At 39.5% G+C, this 14,760-nt stretch overlaps 1 protein-coding gene across 43 annotated transcripts in view; it reads right to left on the bottom strand.

The window, feature by feature from the left end:
- ANK2 (ankyrin 2) overlaps positions 1–14,760 on the bottom strand; it is a 273,565-nt gene that overhangs the window by 96,225 nt on the left and 162,580 nt on the right. For all 43 annotated transcript variants that reach the window (XM_064711446.1, XM_064711448.1, XM_064711467.1 and 40 more), the window contains 3 exons: positions 13,649–13,747; positions 13,035–13,133; positions 244–342 (listed from right to left, as the gene is read on the bottom strand). In XM_064711446.1, the coding sequence (XP_064567516.1) occupies positions 244–342; positions 13,035–13,133; positions 13,649–13,747 (297 nt within the window). The remainder of the gene's footprint in view (positions 1–243; positions 343–13,034; positions 13,134–13,648; positions 13,748–14,760) is intronic.

The following is a 14,760-nucleotide window of genomic DNA, read 5'->3' as shown; positions in this document are numbered from 1 at the left end:
AGAGGGCCTCACCTCTTCTGAATTCAACTGAAATCACAAGACTCAGGTGATGGGTTCATGGTTGGACTCCATCTAGAGATCTTTTTCAACCTAAACAAATCTGTGATTCTAAAACAAAGCTTGCTAACAATGACCTGTTGGTACCAATTGACACAGACAAGCCCTCTGGAGGCAGTCCACACAGTTCTGACTTCAAGTGATCCGAATACACAGGCAAAGAAAAATGTGAGAAAACCCCCTCACCTCGGTAGCTGTGCTTTGGTTGGCTCCATTCTCCAGGAGATATTTCACCACCTCAATGTGGTTCTCTTGAGCTGCCATGTACAAAGGAGTAAAGCCATTCTAGGAAGGACACAGGAGAAAATAATGTCACGTTGAAATGATAGGTACCAACAATAATGAACCACAAGTGGATACACAGCTAAAAACGCATTTGTGTTCTTGTAACTGAATGTAAAAAGAACAACCTTGTATTTTTCCCTTAATACAGACATGTTCAACGCCATTTAAACAAACCCACAGAACTCTCCAGGCTTTCACACTCATTTTCTTCTGACATATTTTAAGGAAGCAATGGACACACAAATTATTAATACAGCTATTCCTTGCTGATAATGCTCAGGGATGTAAAGCTGGCAATAAAGCTTTATGAAAGTTGACAGGAAAGCAGGAGTTTCCTCCATTTATTACATTTACTTAAGCAAAGACATCATCCCCTGGAGACCATGAAGCCCATACATTCTGACAAGCTCAGTAGAAATGGCAGAGGCTTAGCATACTACGAAAAACTTCTAATACATAAAACATTGCAAAGCATCCAACATAAAGGAACTCAGCCTTGCTAAGGAACAGCTGCATTTCTGACCATACAGCAGGTTCAGTTATCATTTAATTAAAAACTTAAAATGACCTAAATTTATTAAAATAATTTGCTCTGAATAAAATGTAATTTTAAAAATTTATTCTAAATCTATCAGCCTACAATAGAAAATCTTTCTTTGCAATCAAGTGATTTAATGAAAACAGTTGTAATTAATTACCTACAAAATCTTGATGAAAGAGAGGCATGGAATTCTGTCTACCTGAACAATAATTTATAAGAATTTTTAGGATTTCTAAGAAGACCTTAGAAAATTCTTCAATATTCTGTACATTACTATGTAACATAAGAGGACAAAATCTTCTGGCTTGAAATGTCACTTTAAGCTAGAAAATAAACCATAAACCAGACTTCAAACATGCAATTTATTTGATTTTTTATTATCTTGTGTGCTGTCACACAGAATGACAGGGTTGTGCATTCACACAAGCAATCAGAATCAAAACAAATACAATGATAATCAAAAACCTTGTTTCAGGGAAGCCAATATTATTCTTTCTAGGAAACCTGCTGTGGAGGCATTCTAATAATTTCCTAATGAAATAAAATCTCATTTTTCAGTCACTAGATAACACAAAGATTGTAGAACTGATGTCTTTACAAACTCCCTCTGTGTTTACAAATGTAGAGGACTTTTCAAGCAATAAACCTAATTTATGTTGTGGATGTTGTATGATATCTGCCATAAAAGTTGTAGCAAATATTTGAATGCTGGTTTGTGTAATATCCTGGCATTTCCACTGACAATCTTGGGACACAGAATTAAAAAATGGCACCCAGAGAACATTTAACAGCAGTTCAGTGCCAAAACCGGGGGGATGTATTTTGAGTGGCTTTGCACAGGAGTCAGTTATTATCCAATATTCTCAGAAATTATTCAAATTATGGACTCTTATAGTCACAGATAGTATGACCAACATAGTCTGCAAGTCCATCACATCACAGGATCATCATTTGAAACCACGGTCAAAAGACCTGGAAAGGCAATTTAGTAGGGACAAACACAAGCATCTCTCTACTGCTGGGAAAATAAACTGTCCACACAGAGAATGACAAGTAAGACAAGAATTCTGCAAAAAAGGCCCTAGAGGTCACAAATGTCTTCCAGAGACTGGTCACTGGTCAAGGAGCTCATTCTGCTGTAATAAAGAAAACCCTTGCTCTGGCATAAAAATGTATCTCCTTGGGGAAGCTAACTTTCCTTGAGAAAAGGCTAATAAATGGTGGTGTTCTGGCTGGAAAGGTCAAAGTGAAGGAAAACAGTCTTTAAAGGGAAGAGCTCTGTTCTGCATATCCATGACAACTAAAACACAAAAGCAAAGTTTACAAGGCTGCTGGAGGGAAAATTCAGATAAGACACCAAGAAAAGCCTCTTAACAATAAAGTCAGGCTGATGGGAAGCTTCCTCTTTCCAAATCACTGCAAAGACCAGGCAGCAAACTGGAAGCTCACAGAGCCAGCCTCTCCCATGGCCCCTCCTGGGGCAGGAGGTGGGGAGTCAGGGAGCTCTGGTCTCCCAGCTGCTCCTCAGACAGCTCTTAACACAGAGGGGGAGGTAAGGGATCTCATCATAGCATAAAATGATGGAAGGCTGCTCACCAAGTAACTGGGAAGGTGAACAAGAGGCAGAGGCAAGAGCTGGCAGAGGGAATTAGGAACAGATTGGCTTCTTTTCCATTGCAGTTGTAGGGAGCAGCACTGAGGAGCCTGCAGGTAACCAAGCTGGCTCACTGTTCCAGCTCATTCCCACTCCAGAAAGAACCAACGTGGCAAACTACGAGGGATAACTCATAGTAATTTTCCACTCACCTCATCAGCATTTTCATGGCAAAGTCTAATCCTTCGAATGTAATACATGCCACTTGCAAAATCCTTCCAGCTTGGAATATTACAAGGATCACACTGACTGAATTGGGTGAATATGACAATTTTCCAGCCACAGTAAATCAATTTGCTTAAAAGCTTTGAAGAATCTAATTTTTTTAATCAACTCAAGTCCCTGGTTCTGGAACAGAACTAGGACAATAAATCCTGGATTAGGAGACTATAAACAACACGTACATGACTTCATGACCTTTTAATACCTTGAAATACTTAATGTTTTTCTACACACAGGTCCAGAAGAGTGTGCCCATTCTATCATACTTGTGCTATAATCACACCTGAAATTACAGAAATTAGGAGAAAGAAAATTCTCACACAGAAAGACATAGTATCTTTGTTTTCCTTCAAGCTTTATTTATAGTCAGAAACTACTGTATGTATTTTGTTGAAATCTGGCTCATTTTGGGAATTACAACATGCTAAGAGCTACGTGCAAAACTGCCTTTACCAGACATGCTGTAAAACATTCCTCTGAATTTCTCCCCCTGGCAAGGTCAAGCCTGATTTTGTCTGCTGGCAGGGAGAAGGCTGCTTTCTCAGTGTGCTTTCAGTGAAGCTCTGGTTTCAGAGCTTCTAATTGCAGTGTCCCCAATGCAACAGTCCTGGCCTTTGGCCAGGAAACTCCTATTTTAGGATTCCCAATATGCCTGCTCTCCTTGGAAGAGCTGTGCCCAGTGGGATTAAGCGTTAGCCCTCCTGGAGCTCTTCCTTCTCCCCTGGCCACTGGAGCCCAGGTGTTCCATCTTACTCCCAGCCCCACATGGTTTCTGTGATCTGCCTCCTCCATAGTGAGTTTCTCTCTCTCAGCCAGTCCTGCACTTCCTGAATGGAAACACCCACAAAAACCAGACCCTTCCCTTCACTTCCTTTCCTTTTGTCAATCTAAAATCCCCTGCCCAGTTTCTCATCTTTTAGATGAGCAGCTCTCTACTCTGCTTCTAGAGATATGTCAAATCTCAAGTCCCATAGCTCCCCAAACTAAAGAAAATATTTTCCCTTGACTTTTGTTTCACTGTCCCCAAATGTCTCCTGCTGTACCCATGGGAAATGATTCTCCATGGCCATACTGCAAGGGAGACTGACCTCTCCCCTCGGCACGTGGAATGGGACTCTGCAAGTTTACTGGGCCACTGGTGAGCACTGTTTATTTCAATAAATTTCCATTCAGTTTATAATCCCATACTGTCCAAAATTAAAGAAAGAATACTGACTGTGACCTGGAAAAGGAGAAATTAACTACATTTTTCTTTCCTGTTAAACTCAGCTGTGCAATCATACTCTGTATGTTTAGATTTGGTGCCTCATCTGAAAAATCGAAATTAATTGTGTAATGATATATAACATTCATTTCCAAACAATGGTTTCATCAGAGTATTCAGGGTGAGAACAGAATATTCCAATTTCATTATCCCCACAAATGTGTACTGCAAGATGTTTACTGCTATAATATAAAGCCAGAATGAGAAATTATCACTAAACAGATTATATTTCATACTCTGTTCTTTCTACTACATTCACTGATTTACTGGCTAATTGGAGAAAATTAGTAGCTCTCAAATGATTTTTCAAGCTATTAATGTAAATTGGCAAGTCTATATATGACTCAGAATTTGTATCATTAAATTGTCCCCAAGCCCTAATGAAGAACACAGGCTGAAGAAGCAGAGGGATTATTAGGGTATTGAGAAAATCACACAATTCTATAGCTTGGTGGAGCTTTATTTCATGGCAGGCTTTCAAGGAACTAAGGCTCCTCTTCGCAGGCAGTACTGAGTTGTTAGCTGTGGACTTCAGCGTCCATTTACATATTGTATCCATAAATCCATATATTTTTTTAATACTGATATAGAAAAGAGAGAAAACAGAGGTATATAATCTCTACATTTTGCCTATTTGAAGAGGATTCACGAGGGTTAGCAACATATCCTTTGACTAAATAGTTTGCATAAACCCACATGAATATAACTATTTTGTATTATTTTATAGGCCTCCAGGAAGTGTTTAAGACTGTATTGGACGACAGTGATTACCAGGAAAGAGAAGAAAAGCTGGCATCTCATGCAATGGTTTACAATCAAGTGCTCATATCTGCTTAGTTTTACTCAATAAAAAGAGATATTGACATGAAGGATGAGACAAGAGCGAGACAAGCTTAGATTATTCATCAAACAGCTCACACACATTAGCATATCTGTGTGTCATGGTCCTGTGCTAAAATAGTGCTTTATGCAGTAAGATCATGATCATTTGGGGACCTTCAAGTTCAAGACCTGTTTGAAAGTGTTATCTGTTCTTCAGAATATTGCTCAACTTCAACAAGAACAGAAAGATCCTGATCTGAATCTTTATTCACCAACAGACAATCTTCCTGTTTTCCCCATTTTCCACCAGCACCGGTGGAAAACCGGTGACTTCTATGCCTCACCCTAATAGTTCTACCTTCAGGCACTGCTTCCCTCATCCCAGCTGCCAGGAATCTCTGCAGGAGAGGAAATATCTCCAGCAGGTTATTCTGTCTCAAAGGGGAGAACATTATGCAGGGAAGGAAAATAAGCAGTGGGAACAAAGTTTTGGGCATCACTTTTTTACTTTGAGGGGGACCAAGCACTGGCATCAGTTACCCAGAGAGGCTATGGAGTCTCCTTCCTTGGAAATACTCAAAAACCAGGAGATGTTCCTGGGCAGCCAACTGTGGGTGATCTTGCTCAAGCACAGGAGGGAACAAGATGAGCCCCACGGGTGTCTTCCATCCTCAGCCTTTCTGTTACTCAAAATGAAAAATCCTCCACCAATCCAAGCAATAAACTAATTGTAATCAATGAAACATGAGAGTGACAAACACAATCTGCAAAGTAAATTCAAAGTACACATCTTGACAGAACCATCAATTTCACAATTCTGGAAACTTCGCTCAGTGCGTTATGCTCAGAGCATTATTTTCAGTCAATCTATAAATAAACACTTCATAAGAGGATTATATCTGAGCAGGAGAGATTCTGTGTATAAAAGGGTGAATTAAGGATAGATTATGGTACTATGTTAATTTTCTGAAGTCTCTTTTTTTTGTTGCTCTTAGCTTACATCAAAATCCAGCATTTTAACGTAGCAGTAACTTGAACAATTATTCACCTCCATATTTCTTTTCCATTAAAATATATTTTCCTTAAAACAGATGTTTTCAAATGAAAAATAAACTCTTTCATTAAAATCTCATAAATAATTGAACTATGACATCTATATTTACATTCAATCTAACAGCAACTGGGAAATGTGTGAAGATCAGGGTATAGATAAAAGGATAAGATAAAGGCAAATTAATATAATTTAATTATAAGGTGCCTAATGGATATCACTTTGCCATACTGTCAACAGAAAGCGGCCTACTCTGAAGAAAGACTGGGCATATTCAAATCAAGAACTCCTATATCCACATTATAAGAGGGACTCAGTAAAAACACCTTTTAGATACATCCACAAACAATTAAAATGCTGTGGATTTCTGATGAAAACATCACATGCTTTCAGAGCAGAAATTTTCCTCCATGCTTCCCAGTGAGCAGTACCTTATATATTCACTCACCTGAGCTATCATTTCCTTTTTTAACAAAGCTGGAAAGCGCTAGTGAGGATGTCACAGAGATTACATGTAAGTATCTGTGCACACAGAGGTGCTGGATGTAGGGTGGCACACCCCTTAGGGGGAAAGCAAGTTACTCTATTCTGACCTGCTGTGAAATCCCCCAGCCAGTGTCAGCCAATAATTTAGGTGACAATTCTTGCATCCATGACACATGGCAGATGTTGAGGCCTGCAGAGTCCCATAGATTCAAGATGAGACAAGTAGTCAGGAACACGATAAGAATGATTTGATTTAGGGAGGCTCGTCCTGAAACTGGTTCAAACAGTTAAACAAAAAACCCAAAAAAATAACAGCCAAAAAAACCCCTAAAAGATTATTTACTGATTTGAGAATAAATATTTCTTTTTTAAATGTAGTGACACAGAAGCCTACATGGAAAATAGCACCACCCCTTCAGCTGTCCCACTAATTCCCTAGTAATATAAATAGTGTTTGCCATTCTATACTTACACCACAGCAATAATGACAAAGCCTATGGATAAATGATGCTGCCTGGGCTGTGATAAACTTGGCAAGTTCATTCATGAGGAATCACCCAGGACTCCAAGAGAAGCACTACATATATGACACCTGCTGCCTCCCCACTGCAAGGCCCTTCTCTTGGGAAGTGTGAGTTGAAGTCACTTCTGAGCCCAGATGCTAAATGTAAAGAGCACAGATATTCTATTTCAGTAGCTTCAAATATCACAGTTTTTTCCTCAAGAACAGCAAAGTAATAAAAGGGCTTGAAACACAGCCAGTCAGAAATCAAGATGCTCTATGCTCTGGAAATAGCATTTTTACACCAAGGGAGCCTGTAATAGAAATGGAGCTGATGGAGAATAATGGGATGAGAACAGAATGGTCATGTGCAAGAAAACACCACCCTGATGCTGGGCGTAGGTGAGGGCCCAAAGGCTTAGCCAGGGAACAGTCTCAGATTTTAATCAGGGCGCCCATTCAAAACTGCATTTGGGGTTTGCCTTCTAAAGCATGGCAAGGGAAAAGCAGTCCTGAAAGCATCCATTTATTTTGTGTGGCTGAGGGCTGAAAGGAGGACAATAATGCAGTAAAACCAAAAATAAGATGTTTCTATTTATTTGGTTGTGGCTCAGTCATCCCCACACTCATAAATATACATGGCCAACACTTGCACTGCCTGGTTCTAGCAGTCACCAGCTGGGGAGGAATCTGGTGTGATGGTCTGCTGAGCCCTTACCCTTCCCATTGGCATGTTGAGTACCTGGAGCCTCCTAGAGCTAAGATGTTCTCAGAATAAGTATTATTGACTGAAAAAAACACTTCTTGTTTCAATCAGAATATTTCCATCTGGACTATTTATCCTTTCATAGCAGTAAAGTCAAAGAATTGGCTAAGACATGTACTGTAAGTATTTCCAGTTTGGTTTCAGTCTTTGTTGAAATATTTGGGTTTTTTCATTCTTCTTCATGTATTACTTTTGTTTACATCTCTCAAAATCCATATAATCCTCCAGAAGGCATTTCTTCCCTTTTTTCCCTTCCAGTGAAAAAATAATGGGTCTGTACCTTTATTACATTTGCCATGACCAGCTGTGGCTAAATGACTCCTCTTGATACACAGCAGCTAAAAATCTGCCTCTCTAAATATATTGCTATAAAAGCAGAAAGCACCATTGGTGGAATTAAAGCCTTTTGTCATAATGGAGTAGCAAATTGTGCTCCATTCCAAAGGTTGGATTATCCTCACAACCCATGGGGGGAGCAATCCCTGGTAAAGCAAATCCTAGGGCATCCTGACAGAGACAAGCCGATCGCTTATCTGAGAATCACCTAAATCCCCCTTTGCTTTTGTAGTAACACAGAACGTGGATGCTCTCAGAGCCCTCATAGCTTCTTTTGGGAGCACACATTAGGGCTGGAAATGTGCTGCCCTAAGGATTGCTTCCATCTGATAAGAAGTCTGGATAAGAGCTCAAGCAGTCAGAACAGCCTCTCATGGATATTGACCTAGGAAGTGGTGGCCGTAACAGGGGCAAACTTAAGCAACAATTTCTTGGCTAATGTGTTGCCAATGCGCTTAGAGCAGGATGTCGAGGAAAGGAAACCGGAGGGCTTTTAAATAACAAAATCAGCTTGGGGGAGGACTGATTTATCTAATCCTTGCTCTCTGTATCTGGGTCGCTTTAAATAATCTGATGATTAAAGGGTAGCTCCTCCTCCTTTCAAGAGGGCCCCTATACAAAACGGTGGTCAAAACATAACTGCACTAATGGGGAGCACATTCCCTTGTAAACTCGGTGGCAGGAATTTTAACATTGAAGAGTATCACCTCTTTCTTAGGTGTCTCCAAGGCGTGACAGTTCCCTTACCATTCCCAATCAGGAGCAGATTGTATTTCCTCATTTTGCCTTCTACTTTTCAGCTTTGTACCTTAATCACTTGTCATTTGTCAAATTGCCTCATCCTGGCAATGTCAGGATGGACCCATTCCCTAAGGAAGGCATGATCAGGACAGCTCAGCATCACTGCTGCAGGGACAGTCTGTAGGTACACTCAGTTATGAGGATTGCTGCAGTCAGGCTATCAGCACATTTGGAAGGATGATTTCCAGTGTTTGGACATCTCTGATGCCTCTACATGAGTCAGATGGTCCAGGATGACTTAAAGAGAAAGCAACAGGAACAAAGAGTGATTTGTCAAAGGAAAGGGTTGGACTGATTAAATCTGGTGATATTTCTTCCACCTGGAAAAAATTCAAGAACTCATGTAAGAATTCCCAATATGTTGAAATGTAATCTCATTGAGAGGAAGAGCACAAAAAATAGTTACTTTTCTAATGCACAAGCAACAACTAGTACTAGGTTTGGGGGGGGAGAGATGATGCAGCTGTGGAAGAAGGGTAACACTGGACTCAGTGAAGGTGTGTGATGGGGGCATGAGTGTGGGTGGATGTGACAGAAATGAGTGGCCAATTCCACTTCCATAGGTCTGCCGGACGGAACATTCCAATGCTCCCTGAAGACTTTGCCTGAATGTCCCACTGAAATTCCTAAGTACCTAGGGGATCACCCACCCCAGTGAACACATAGTTCAGCATGTATGGCATCAATCATCAATCCATGGGTCAGACCCTCATCTGTTGCTCAAGGAAACACAAAGCTCAAAGGAACACCTGGAACACCCCAGTGGATTCATTACCTACTGTGTTTTCTCCTTCACACCATCCCTGTATTATCAACAAGAGCAGCCTGGTCAGATCTACACAGGACTAAAATAATGGTCAAATCAATAAGAGAAGTTGCAAAAATTGAGTTTTCACCGGATGATACCTGTCTAGATCCGCCCACTGAACTACGTATGTAGTCAACCACAGGGGCTTATAGATACTAATTATATAAATATATTTACTATTTAATATTTGTAGCAGGAGGCACTTCTAACTGAGCAAAAAAAAAAAAAATCCACTCTTGTCCGGTTCTAGGTGGAAATATGCCAACAAAGAGCCGCATCTTGTAGATCTTTGGCCACTGTGGGTGTGCCCTCGTGCCAGCCTCTGCCTGAAACATGCTCCAGGAAGATGTGAGCTCTCAAACGGCACGCACGCAACTGGAAGTGGAGTCACTCAATTAGTAATCACTGTGCAATTAGGCTTTGCATCAAAATAGAAATTTCTTCTCTAAAAATAGCAGTGATGACATGTTAGCTCAAAAGGAACAGAGTTTTTAAAAGAGGAAGATGAACAAAATAACATCTCTGAAGGCCAACATAAAGCTGAAGGGCAAAGCAAAGTAATCTAATAGAAACCCAAAATCTATAAAATCAGAGCCCAAAATGCTCAACAGCCTCAGATAGCACAGATGGGGTTTGTAAACCCAGTGGTTTCAGTAGATTTAATAGCATTTCCTGAGATAATGCTGTTATTTTGCTGTTGCAAGGAACTGGAAAATGAGTGTGGTGTTTCAGATGTCATTGCTTGTAAGTTTTGATGAAGGCCAGTGTTTTTACGCCATTTAATTGAGAAAACTAAAGAAAAAACAACAAACTGAACAAGCTCAAGTCGCAACTTCTCCTTTATCTACCTGTTCACCCTCAAAGAAGAAATTCTGTCCCTATGGGAAATTGTCATCACTGAAAATGAGAATGGCTTTGACAGATACTGAATTCTTTAAAGAAAAAGTGATGCTGCAACCAGAGTAACTCTGCTGGCACTAAATCACTACCAGCAAAGGGCATTTCACAGGGAACTAAAAAATAAAAAGTGTGAAATAACAGAGATACCAAGGAGAAGATGCAGTATACCCTCAGTAGCAACAACTGCTGCTAAAAGATTTGAGGGTGACAACAGGGCACCTATTTTTAAAAATGGAATTGAGGGAAAATGTAAAAATTAGAAGTTGAGCATTTCAGTTATAATTTCTCACTTTTATGTTCCATTTTACCTATAATGTGTATTTTTGTTCATTTCTCACTTTCTCAATTGAGCTCTTTCCTGATACATTTTTTGTTACCTTTTTTTATCAGTGACATCTTTCCAGACAAGAAAACTCAAGTTTTTGAGAACTCAAACACATTCTGTTCAGTCATTCTTTTTCCTTTTTTCCTATCTAATTTCATATTTTTTCTTTTTTGACCAGCTGAAGTTTGAACCTTGCTTCATCTGTTATCAAACCACATGTCTATTCTTTATTAATTTCAGAGTTTCTGGTTTTTTCTCTGTAACTTTTATTTTCTATGCCATGTTATTCTTGACACATCAATGCAACCTTGAGCAGAAAGGCAGCATTCATCAGCTTCATTCCATTCGTGGAGCATTAAAAAGTTCCTTTGTAATTAAGGGACACCTTCCACTGGAATGTTTCCCTTGGCAGTGGCAACAAGAGCCTCTGAGTATCTGCCTGAAGCAGCTTTTACCCATGTCATCCATCTCTTCTGGAAAAGCACAGCAAGGCAGAAAGATACAACCCAAAGGCCCCTAAGCTGGATGACACCACATTAAGGACTCCTGCTCCCAGTCAAGTCAACAGGACTTGTTTAATTGAGACAGCAAGGCACAAAGGCAGGACATCTGTAAGCCAGCAGTTCCAATCCGTCCTGCCTGGAGGAAACCAGTGAGCAGTAATGGGGAAAATGTCCTCCATCAGATTAACTCCATTATCTCAATTAGCAAATGCCTGTTAACAGCTCTGAGCACCTTATACAAACCATCCAGTGCTAACAATAAATGTCTTCAAAACTAGAATACTACAAAAAGTAATATCCACAAACACATATTCCAGTTCTAATTGGATTTTCTTTTTTTTTTTTTTTTTTTTTTTTTTTTTTTTTACTTTAGAAAACCTCATTTATTTTTTCAGCATAAGGAAAAGCTATCTGGGGAGACTTTTTAGACTTTTTGAGGAATAATGCTTCATGACAGTATTAATTTTAACAATTATTTCTCTTACCATGCTCAAAACAATAAAGACTTTTTCTTCTAATATACATAAGAAGGCTGGCAAATATATGAAGAAATCATCCAGCTTGTTCATTATGAAAGGAGTTTGCTAAATTTTTTGAACAAAGGAACTACATTTCTCATCTTTAATGGGAACAGAGCATGGGGAGCAACTGACCATCAGCTGTCCTGAGAGAGTTGTTCCATCATTTTGGGGCAAAAAGCATAATAAAGAAAATATTTTTAAAATCTTGGAGTTGGGCAACTTAAAGGATTTTTCAGTTTTTTTCTCTTGTTTTAAAATGTGCTAAAGGAATAGACAAACATTCATTCTGCAAAGCAGTTCATTCATCTCCTGCTCTCCACTTACCTTAGCCTGTCCATGGTGAATTTGTAACACCAAACAAGAGGAAAGGCTCCAGGTCCCAGTTTCCCAGGTCTGGGCAAGCAAGGTGTGGAGCTAGTGCCAGGAAATTTTTTTTTTTTTCCGAAGATGTCACCAGCCAAGTGCTTCACAAAGATGCAGTTTCTTTATCATCTATACCACCTGTTCAGCCCCTTATAGCTACAGACAGTTGCTATAATTAAGGCAGCATTTATGAACATTGATCAAATTATTCATTTGATAAATGGTTCTTAATCCTAATCAAAGGAAATCATAGGTAAGGGACACCACCCTGTCCTCTGGAGTGTTTTAGAACACCAGACAAATTTCATGCCAGTGCAAATAAGAGGGCAGTTTTAACAGCTGATTTTCCTGCCAGGACAAGAGGATTTTCCCCAGTTCAAATGTACACCACAAACTTTTGATTGAAATTCTCTCTGATACAGAAGGAATTCAGAAGCCTAGAGTAAGTTATCAGCAATCTTTTAGCCAAAAAGTAACCATAAAAAGCAATGGTAAAAATCAAACCCTTCAGAAATTATTTACTTTGTTACTGCTCACCAAATTCCACTCAAATATTTATACCCTTTGGAATCTTTTAGTAATTCCTAGCTTTCTTCCAGAAATTGTTTCAGAAATTTTTCTATCACCAACCACAGGAGTTCCTGTATCACACAATGAGAACATAATGACTTCAATTCAATATTTACTTTTATTCTACTTATGAGAGAATGCCTCATTTTGCCTTGATTTGTCAGGCTTGGATGTTTAGAAGCAGTGTCTAATATCTCAGACCTTACAAGAGCTCACCAAATAACTTTTAGAAGTGAGAAGGGAAAAGAGCATCATACCTGAGATTGTGCATTGATATTGGCTCCCTCCTTCACCAGAACTTTGACAACTTCAGCTTGTCCTGCTAAGGATGCAATGTGCAGGGCTGTATTCCCTTTCTGTTAGAGGGAAGGGGAAAATACAAGTTATAATTATCCTTTTTCAGGAATCATTTCAATCAGCAGGGTTTTTTTATAGCATTCATGTGCATGTGCCTGGCTATGGAAAGGCTAAAGGGAAAATAATTTATCCCACTGGTGTTTTTCCAATTGTGCCCACGGGTAAAAGACACTGGATATTATAAAGTCAATTACTGATTTTCACAGATTGGAAAAAATCTACTGCTTGGAGCTATACTAATTCTCCTTCAAATAAGGAGGACATGTCACTGGAAATAATGAAAACCTGACATTGCTAAAAACTTCTAATGCTTCCCCTGTATTACACCACAAATTATATTTTCCTCTTCATTTACTACCAATGAACTTCAGCAAAGCCAATTCCCAGGCCATAACAGAAATAACAGTTTAAATATCTGTGCAGTATTTACATTATTCTCTTATTTTGTACTTTTTGGGGTTTTGTCTGTATTTGCCATATGTATTGGATAAACTCAGAGACGTGCATCACTTACCTTAGTGGCAGAATCCACAGCCGAGCCTCTTTCCAGCAATTCCTGCACCAGTCCCACGTGGCCTTCCTTGGCTGCCAGGTGCAGAGCATTGAGCCCATTCTGTAAGCACAAGATCCATTACAAATATCAGATACACATTCCTACCTCGCCCTGGGATCAGGGGAAGCTTAGGAGCTGGAATGCTTTTACATCTCTGAGCTGACTGTCTGCATAAGTCAGATACTTTGGACATGGCTATTTAGGCTGAGGCTCTGTGGGACAAACTTCTCCCAGAACATTTTTCTCATAGTAACAAATACATCAAACCAAACTGCATTTCGTGAGTATCCAAAAAAGATTGCTTATTTTCTAATAACTTCTCATTATCACAGACTACTACCTTGGGTATCTCCATGGAGCCAAGTATTTAAAACCTTGATTTTTCTGCCTCACTTTGCTGTAACCTTATCCAGCCTGCTGAGATTTTATTAATACTGAGAAATCACAGGACTTAGCCAAATTTACATGGGATGTGTCTACTCAATCAGAGTTACTCCATGCTGATGTAACCATCCTGAACCCTGCTATCTCCTCTGGCATAACTGGTATCAAATGAAAACCCACAAGCACAAACAAGCCCAAACGGCTGTTGATCACTTTGACTTGCAAACTGATCCTTGATCTGGGACTTCTGCTCATATTTGATGAGCAAGTCTTCACTAAATTTCAAGGTTTTCTAATCTCAAAAAGGAAAAGAAAATTAATTAAATAAATGTGAGGATTATTGAAAACGTAACCTAAGAAAGTCAGCATCTAAATCCTCTCCACATTAAACACGAACAGGATACTTTACCTCATATAAATTCCTGCCATGGAAACTTGATCTCCTTCTTCCTAGTATCCCCCTTCCACCCAAGGAAAAAATTAAATTACAGTCTATTGTAGCTGAATTGCCAGCCTGTTTTTCACAATGCTGAGGTATTTTTCATGCTACATCAGGCAGGTGACAGCAACAAACACTGCCATTCCCTCCAGCATTCTCCTGGTTTCCATATTGCAGGCATCAGGAGCAATACTCAGGTGTTTGAGTAACCAGCAGCAAATTCAGCACTGTGGAATTTTTATCACTTTGC

This window comes from Zonotrichia leucophrys, chromosome 4 (genome assembly GCF_028769735.1).
Source record: "Zonotrichia leucophrys gambelii isolate GWCS_2022_RI chromosome 4, RI_Zleu_2.0, whole genome shotgun sequence".
NCBI lineage: Eukaryota > Metazoa > Chordata > Aves > Passeriformes > Passerellidae > Zonotrichia > Zonotrichia leucophrys.
Note: the sequence above shows the minus strand (reverse complement) of the source record. Positions and strands in the feature narration are given on the sequence as shown.